General features: G+C 40.7%; 1 protein-coding gene across 4 annotated transcripts in view; it reads left to right on the forward strand.

Annotated features, from left to right (window-relative positions):
• Positions 1-9,575, forward strand: part of LOC102374830 (structural maintenance of chromosomes protein 6-like) — a 65,691-nt gene that overhangs the window by 44,873 nt on the left and 11,243 nt on the right. For 3 of the 4 annotated variants that reach the window (XM_025210009.1, XM_025210008.1, XM_025210010.1), the window contains 3 exons: positions 2,585-2,710; positions 5,278-5,383; positions 6,901-7,053. In XM_025210009.1, the coding sequence (XP_025065794.1) occupies positions 2,585-2,710; positions 5,278-5,383; positions 6,901-7,053 (385 nt within the window). The remainder of the gene's footprint in view (positions 1-2,584; positions 2,711-5,277; positions 5,384-6,900; positions 7,054-9,575) is intronic. The other variant, XR_003095221.1, reaches the window with a different exon arrangement.

Genomic DNA, 9,575 nt, shown 5'->3' on the forward strand with positions numbered 1-9,575 from the left:
GTCAAGCAAGGTTTCCCAGATTCCAGTTGCTACTCTTGTCAAGTGACGTTTCATTTTTCCCTTCATTTGGACCAGGATGCTGCTACTTTGACTCTGAATATGACTTTTTCCCCAAGTTGCCTGGATTTCCTTCCTGTGACAGATCTGTGCCTGTGGCTTCCAACTCAGTGGTCTCAGGGACCCTTCCTTAGCGTTGCAGTGTACCCATTCAGGACCTGGACCGCTCAATCAGGGTGACCCAGGAGAGATAAGCCAGACCATCCAGGATCCTGTTTTGTTGTCTTGCAGGATTACTTATACAGCCTTTGTATCTTACCTCCTTAAAATAAGAGTGTTCTTCAAATCCGGGGTAAAGTGGGACTCCAGATAATTGATCTCATTGGCCACAGCCTGGCTGAGACCGTTTGTTTGCGCACTGTATTTGAGTTGCACACAGTTTGGTAGCCTCTCCCTCAGCTTAGTAAAGTTATACTCAATTATTTTAGCTGATTTTGATCCTCATGCAGATGGTCAGTCTGTCATTGCCTCTCCAGTAGTGTCAGTACTGAAGCTTCTCAAGTACCTGATTTTAGGTGTTCCCTCTGGTGAAAGATCAAATGCTTCTGTGGGGCCAGGACAGAGTCCTGAAAGCTCTGATGTACTGTTTAAACCCATGAAAATTTGCTTGCTGTTCCACCTATAAATACAACCTTTTTGGTGTCTGTCACCTCACTAACAAGGGTGAAGAGCCAAACACAGTAGTAATGACAAATCAGATCCTCTTACAAACAGACCCAAGTACCTGCCCTAAGGTTGTCAGCATATTTCAGTTTAGTCAATATGTTCACCTGTCTCTTTTCCAAAACCTCACTCTTCAAAAGTTGAGGCAGCTTTGTATGTGATCTTTATAGTGATAACCTTGTATATCAGCACAGAATTAAGTCTTTGCAAAAATCCCCTCAGCTATTTGTTTATGTAGCCAAAAGATATAAAAGCACAGGAATTTCAGGCCGGTGATTGTCTTACCGGATCAGAAATGGTGTCAGATTTTTTTGAGTGGCTGCTACAATGCACTCGGCAGCAGTCAGATTTCACTCCATCAGAACCCATGTGATGTCACTGACTTCCCTGCAAGGTGTCTCTATTTGTGATGTCTGCAGTGGTTCTGCATAGAATTTAGTGTGGAACATTATGCCATTGCACATGCCTTTAGAGCAGATACTGTGTTTAGCAAAGCCTTCTTCTAGCTGCTGTTTGCTTAGATGAAGTGGGCATTGCTTTGGAGTCACCCATAGTCGAATATGCACTCGAAGGAGAAACATGTGTTTCTACCCAGCAATTATATCTATGTATAACAGGGGTGGGCCTGCTCGGGGTCCATCTACTGGTGGCCCCACCCACCTGTTATGGGCCAACTGCCCGCCTTCTCTCCTGCCATGCCTTGTTGTTAATTAAGCAGGAGGCTGCCCATTATATACCCCGATGCCAGGGGGTACTATCTGCGGCTCTGTTCCTCCCCTACACTGCAGCCCAAGCCTCGCAGATGGTATTTGTAAATTTCTCTTTATGTTGGGGTGTCAGTCGCTGTGGGCCTATCCCTTCTTTCTCTAGCTAGGCCTGTCAGTCAGTAAACCCACTAATCAGGGTTTGACTCCCAGGCTCTAGCTCTCAAAAAAACCCAAAAAAAAACAACTCACTTGGGCTGCTGCACCCTCCACTTGCCATTTGTAGGATCCTGGCCTTCCTCTTGCTGTCACCTGACTGGCTGGCAGGCCTTGAGCCTTAACCCCTACTTGACCGGCCGGCTGTGACTGGAAGGTTCTGGATTTAAAGGGACCACCCTGTCTCTTAGTAACAGCGCTAGGGTTCCCTGTTACACTATGTCAAAAGATACCTATATAATTGTTAGATGTGAATGATTCTGTACATGCAATTGTACAGAAAATTGTTACAGTTGGTTTTATTTAATGTTAGGGTGAGTTAGTTAATGTGTCACAGTACAGATGTAATGGTTCATACAGAGGTAACAGTTACATGACAGCAACTACTGTGCACTCCTGAGAAGCAGCTCCCCTTCTCCTTTGAAAGCATTTAAAAGGTGTGTTTCTCCATATCCAAAGAGAAGTTACTTGTCATTACAGCAACCAGAGTTTTTCAAGGTGGGCTATTCATATGAGTATTCTGCCTCCCACTGTCATTTCCATCTTCCTCAGAGCCTTTGCCACTCTGGTATTCAGTGGCAGAGGGCAAACTGAGGAGAGGGAAGTGCACACTAGTGTCTGGGCCCTTGGCATGGAGTATGAAAAAAAGCAGGACACAGGGAGCTTGTAAACATATTGCCAAGACAAAAATGTCTTGAGGCTGAGACGTTGAGGTCCATGCACACCCGCAGTGGAATGTGCACAGGGACAACATATCTTGGTCAGTTTCTGATAACTAATTTCCTTTACCTTCTGCTGATATGATCTTAGTTTTACATGAAAGGTTTAATAAATTGTAAGCATGTTTCTTCATTGAAAAGGAATTCTGATTTATTTGGTTTTTAAGTTAAACATTTAAATTTTTTCTTGGGCTTAATTTTACACTTATTCTGTTGGTAAAACAGGCAGTTTTATGAAGCTAAGGAAAAATACAAGGATTCAGAGAGTAAAGTGAAGAATTTGAAGAAATTTATTACATTGCTTGAAGAAATAATGTCACACAGATGCCACATGTACAAGAAGTTCAGAAAGTGAGTGATGCTAGTGGTTCAAATGTAAAATTATATACACGGGCAAATTAAACATTTATCATACATTGTTAGATCATAGAAATTTAGGCATTTCCCAGGACCTTTCACAGTAAATCTTTGTATATATCTTTACTTTTTTATTTGCTCTTCTCTGAAACAATAAAACAAAATTCAAATTGTGGAAGGGCGTCAATATTTTATCCAAGATTTCAATTTTTAGCTGCAAGTAGACATCAGTTAATTCCTCCACTAAATTCTGTGTACAGAATGTTATCAGAGGGCTTAGCTTAGATCATCAATTGTCAAGCAGGGTGCTGTGAGATCTTGTTAAGAGTGCCATGCAAGGTTAGTACTGTTAGGTGTAAAATCAGTTAAGCATGATTTACATGATAAACCCAGAAAGTTAAAAAATTAATCCAAAATGTTCTGACCTGGTAAGTGTTTCTGAGTTCTTTGCAACAGAAGAATTGCCCTATTATTTTGCTCTAGTCAAGAAATGAGTGAAAGCTGACATTGTTTAAGGTACCTTGATATTATGAGGAGTATCTTGAGTCTAAAAAGGTTAAGAATCACTGGCTTGGATGCTAGTCACCTTAATTTCTGAAGAATTTAGAAATAAAAATTTACTGTGAAGTATGTCTGAGATTAGAATATGCCTTGATGATTATTTTATTGGCTGCCTTCTAGCAATCCTCTTTCAGACACTTGCAGGTTTAATTGACTGGGAGGTCTGAGTGATGTTTCATACACATGTATCTTCTGTATGTGAAACTGGATTCTTGACTGGGACTTCAAAAACCATGTCTTCACCTTAGGTGCTATTGGGCACGTCTCCACGGGACACTACTGCATAGTTATTACTATGCATTTATTTAGGACTTGTATTGGCAAGTACTAAATAAAAGAGCAGTAATCCAATAATACCGCGCAGTAGCGTATTAGCACTGTACGTCGTGTGATGCACTACTGCACAGTATTTTTCGGCTACTGCTCAGTCAGCATGAAATGGGGAGAGCAGTACTAGCTGTCTTTTTAGTTCCTTCTTACTGCCTGTAATAATAAGGCAGTCTCTGCATTGTTTTCTTCATTGAGAGTGATCATATCTAAAGCACTAATTATTGAACATAATCTAAAAAAGGAAATCTTCAGTACTGATCACTCCCTTTCAGAGTGGGCACTGAAAATATATAGGTTCTTCCCTTAGAGGAAAGATACTCATCTCTCAGCTTTCCCCTCCTTGGTTAGTGTAATGAAACTTGGGCCTCTTCTGAGTGATAGAGTGGGAGAAGACTGGTGAGTTATAGTAAGTGTTCTTCACAGTATGCTCCCTAATATTTTAGATTAATAGAGTAACATGGCTAACCACTCCTACATGTAAAAGATGCATAACTCCATTTCAGAGCAAGTGAATGTTCCTGAGAAGAACAAAACCTTCACAGAGTAAGCAGTACAGTTTGAAAGCTGTTTATCTTTGTGCAACTATTCAACCATCTTAGGCGCTCCAGGGTTTCATGTAAGCAACTGCTTTTTCATAATCTGAAAAGCTCCTCTTCTGAACCAATGGAATCAATCACAAAGAATAGGGTCTGTGACAAAGTAATGAGTTCTATTGGAAAGGAGTTTGAAGCAAGTATTCCTCTTTGTAAAAGCAGCCATTAGTGTAGATAGGATTACCTTTCCTAATTAGGGTTAAAAAATAGTTTTGTGTATTCATTTCTCATATGTTGGGTTGTTGTGGCAGCTGTGTGAGTTAAAGTTGTGGCTATAATATAGCCAACACAAGGAGCACTAAAGCAAGCAAATGCAAATTGATGGCTCTATGTATTTCATGTTACTCTGTGCACACATGCACACTTCACCACTAAACTCTTTCACAAAGACAAAGCACAATAACTATAACAGTAGAAATACCCTAGTCACTCCTTCTCCAGACATGAGTGAATGGATTCTCCCCTCCCCCTATACCTCCAGAATTATGCAGAACAGATAGTAGTGATAAGACTGGGGGAGAAGTCAGGTCTTTTGTCCAGTTGTGATGAACTCGTAGATGTTTTAACTGTAGCTTACTGTAGTTGAAAGCCTTTAAATTGTGATGTATTTTAGTAATTGAATGAATGTGTCTAGGAAGGGAAAGGAGAAGGTACGTAGGGTTAGATTTCCTAATTTTGTCCTTTGCTTGCATAGGATCATAGCAAAGTAGGGATGGGAGAGACCTCAGAGGTCTAGCCCCCTGCTTAAGGCAGGATCATCCCTGACTTAAACCATCCCAGCCAAGTTTCCAAGCATGGAGATTCCACAACTTGTTAGGTAGCATGTTGTAAAACCTGACCACTCTCATACACCTGTTTGTCAGGCATATGATGTGATTCTGTCATATATAACACCATTCTATCTTGTATGTAAGATCATATTGGATGATTATAATTGTACTGCATTTTTGTGTATGTATTATTTCTTAAATACTTAATGGGTATTTATTGGCTAAAAATCCATGATGTTCTTATCTTTTCCCTGTCTTTTAAAAAAACATTAACCTAATTTTTATTTGCATAAATTTAAATGAAAAGGTCCCTTACTTTGCGATGCAAGTTAAACTTTGTTGACTTCCTAAACAATCGAGATTACTCTGGAGAATTAAATATTGACCACAAAAATGAAACACTTTCAATAATAGTAAGTTTTTGTTTCTTCTTCATAAATAGTTACCTAAAATTAAATTTAACAATATTTAATTTGTTTTGGAAATTTAACTTAAAAAAAAAAGTTCTGCTCAGTTACCTCTTATATACTTTAGTTCTTTTCCTTTATAAGTACAGTTTTGCATAAAACAGGGGTTTTTTTAGATTATTTTACTGCTCTTGGTTTCCATTTCATAGCCAAGATCATATAATATTATTGTTTGACATCAGGTACGGCAAGTTAAATGTCAGAGGATTAGAACTTCAGGTATAGAAAAAATGGGGTGAAATGTTATAAGAATAAAAAAAGGCAGGGGGTATAAAAAAAGCCTATTATAAAAATAACTATATTTAAATGTAAATTTAAAGGGTAAAGTGCAAAAATGTAGTAAATATATAATCTTTCTTTCCTCATTTGTATTCTGATTTTTAATAACTAGGAAAATTAAGAAGAGTAGCTATTGCACATTTGGCACATCAGTGGAACGTCCTGGAAACACTGGACTCGCATTTACAATGACTAGCTTGTCAGTGGATGGCACCCCACCTTTTTGTAGCTAGTTTCTTACATGAATCAGTTACAGTTTGCCAGATTTTTTAGGTGATGAAGATCAAATAATAAACATTTACTTATAAATGTGATTGGTATATTTCTTTACTCATTGAATCAAAATGAGTTCTTGTGGACTGTAGATTATATAATAACATACAAAAGTTACTACTTGTCCTATATTTTAAAACAGTTCTGAATTATCTTTCTGCTACTGGAGTACATAAAGTCAGAACATAGTGTTGGCTTCTGTCATGGACCCACTTTGGTCTTATTGATGCATTTTATTGAGTGATTCTAATTCTTGCTGAGAAATAATCCTAAATTTGTCCTGAAAGCTAAGAAAGAAAGATATATAAAATACTTTGTTTTTAAAAAGTTAACAGAAATCACATTAGGTATACCCATGTATTTTTGAAGATATATAATAAAAGCAGACTTCTTGTACTGTTTAAGAAATTTAGAATACAATTAAAAGGAAAAGGTGGTGTCATCATAATCCCATGAGCAAAGGGCTGTTTTCTTCATTTAATTTATGATTGCAGAGGAACTGTTCTTTGTTAAAACACCGTTGATAAAGCAGTTCTCTGTTACACTTGGATCATTTGGATTTGCTAGTAACATAACTGCATTAGTTCAGGAACTTAGTAATTATTAAAAACAGAAATTGAGCAGGAAGTTACATGGGAAGTTACTGGTTTAAATTAATGCTGTTCCATGATTTCTTCAGCAGTGGATAATTCATGTCTAATGACCTTAAAAATATCTTCCAAAATTGAATACAGTTTAATGATTTTAGTTTCATTGTGACAAATGCACATTGAAATTTATAAACTCCTTAGAAAGCATTGAGGTTGTAGTTTACAATATAGTTTGTATTGTTTTTTTAATTATTAAGTGTTAATTTTTATAACATTAAAGTATATTTTTATTTACTAGTTAAATGAATGGCTTAATTCCAGGTCCAGCCCGGAAAGGGAGACATGGCTGCTTCGCATGACACGAGATCTCTATCAGGAGGTGAACGTTCCTTCTCAACAGTTTGTTTCATTCTTTCAATGTGGGACGTTATTGAATCTCCTTTCAGATGTTTGGATGAATTTGATGTCTACATGGTAGGTGGTGGGAACTTGACCCCTGCCCCTTGCCTTCCCAACACCTTGTCCCCTTCTACCTGTCCTCTCTCACCCAACTTCCTCCCCTGCCTGCCCTCTGAATGTCTTCTGTCTGTCCCCCTTCTCCCTCCTGTAATTTCTGCCCTCCTGCCACTTATCTTTGCCTCACTCCAGCAGACTCCATCTTGTACTGGAATCTAAAGTGAGGGTCTACCCTGCATGTTAAATGGGGGGAAAAGACCTTATTTTGGATTCAAGTAAATACAGTAAATAAGAAAAATAAAATCTATTTCCTGTTTAAATAATACCAAATTATGTGCAACTGGGTCAGACCAATACTCCATCTACCCTAGTCTCCTGTGTTTGATAATGGCAATAGTAGATGCTTTTGAGGGAAAGCATATGAAAAGGGTGTATCTAAAGTGTCCTACCCCTCTGCCACCCACCATAATTGGTTTTGGGATGTCAGAGGCTACATTTCTGCATGTTTAATAGCTATTAATGGATCTATCATTCATGAATTTGTCTAGTCCCTTTTTGAACCTAGCTAAACCAGGGGTGCTTAACCTCTGGCCAGTGAACCAAATGTGACCCACAGAGACTTCGAATGCAGCTCACAGAGCTCCCCACAAGTCAGGAAATTTGGCAACAGAGGAGCAGTAGCAGTATTGCCACCCTTCCCTGCTGTCAAAATCTTAAGTCCTGCAGGGCAGGTAAGAACCAGGCCACAGCTCCATTTGCGCATGTCCAGATTGGGGTTGGGCCATGCCGCCTTCCCTCCATGTGGCTGGGTTGGGGGTAGGCTGCACCTCCTTCTCATTGCGGGGCCAGACGACGCCTTCTTTCCTGGGGCAGCTGGTTCAGGGCCAGCTCATGTCCTCTGTCCCACCCACATGGGGCTAGGCCACATCCCCTTCCTCCCCACCCAGCCAGGTTGGGCACAGGGCATGCCCCCTTCCTCTCATGGGGTTGGACCATGTCCCCTTCTCCCACAAGGCTGGACTAAGCCAAGCCTGCTCCCTATCCTACGGAGCCTTGTTGGGGCCAAAACCAACCCCCTTTCTGCCCTGTGTGGCTGGATCAGGGCTGGGCCAAGCCAAGTTCCCTTGTGTGACTGGATCAGACGCAGGCTATACCTAGGTGGCTACAGCTGCTCTGTGAGGAACCCTACCAGGAAGCTGCGTGCACTGGCTGGGTGTGGTGCTGTTTGGTGGGCGCAGGGCAAATGCCAGCAGGAGCATGGCACAGGCAGGCCCAGGTGGGAGCAGGCGGGGCTCAGCCCCATGCAGAGTGGCATGGGGGAGGAGGGGAATGGAGTGGACTGCACCTGCACCTCACTGCCCAGATGAGCTCTGCTGCATGCACCCCCACAGTGTACAAGTGTAAGACTTTGGTTGGAGCTATTCTGTAGTTGCCTCTGTATACAGTACTCAAAACAGCAATCAGGACAAAAGTTATTTTTTTTAATAAAATTAAAATATGATATAGTAGGTATTTGATTTTTAGTATATGATTTGCTTTTTATCTATAATTTGTTAAAATGATATTTCCTGAAAGATTGTGTGTGCACAGCCCTGGACAGCTCACCAGAACTTATTAAGTGGCCCTCTAGCCAAAATAATTGCCCACCCCTGCCTTCGTTCCAAACCCAAGCCACCAGTGTAACTGAAATCGAAACACCTCAGCTTTCTGGTGGGCACCCAAACCCTCACTGGGCTTAGTGTAAAATAAAGGCCACTTGCCTGCATAACAAGTCTCTCTGCCCAAGGTAATCCCCCTTGTTCCCAGGCCTGCAGAGCTGCTTCCTTCTAGTCCCACTGTAGATGCAGGAGCCCTACTGTGCTGCTGTATGGAACTCTTCCCTCCATAAGTCTCATGCTGTCCTCCTTGACCAGCTTCAGCCCAGGGCTTATATAGCTGGAGCCTAAGCCCTCTTCCAGTCATGTGATGCCCCTGTCAGCTGACCTGGCTACAGGGCTGTTCTTTAACCCCCACTCTGCTGACTGCCTATGCTACAAAAATCCTGCCCGTCAAGGGGCCATGCTGCTTTTCATTAAGAGGGCCAGGGTTCCCCATCACAGTGCCCCTTAGTTCTAGTATTCTGCGTGGTGACTGACTAGGAATAACTGGCAGTGAGCCTTAGGAGATGGAAGAAAAAACCTATAGAAGGTATCTGGAACTCTTGTCCATATCTAAACTTAATTTAGAAAACAATTTGTTATCAAAGCATCCTGCCATGGGAATCATATTGTCCATTTTATAGCATATGTTAAACTTGTTAGTAGAAATTCAGGTACCATTCTTCATGTTACTCATGCCCATAATCAGTGGTTTCTCCACCCAGGTTTCTGTTACAAATTATGAGGAATGGGTAGTTCTAGAAACTTGCCTGATACATCATTTGAGCTCTTCAGATATAGATGCCACATCCCTAACATCTGTTTTCACCGTAAAATTCAGTTGTTCTTTGGTCATAATTCTTAAGCTAAAAAGCCTTTCGTTGGACCTGGATCTCAGGGAAA

This window comes from Alligator sinensis, unplaced genomic scaffold, assembly GCF_000455745.1.
Source record: "Alligator sinensis unplaced genomic scaffold, ASM45574v1 scaffold870_1, whole genome shotgun sequence".
Classification (NCBI taxonomy): domain Eukaryota; kingdom Metazoa; phylum Chordata; order Crocodylia; family Alligatoridae; genus Alligator; species Alligator sinensis.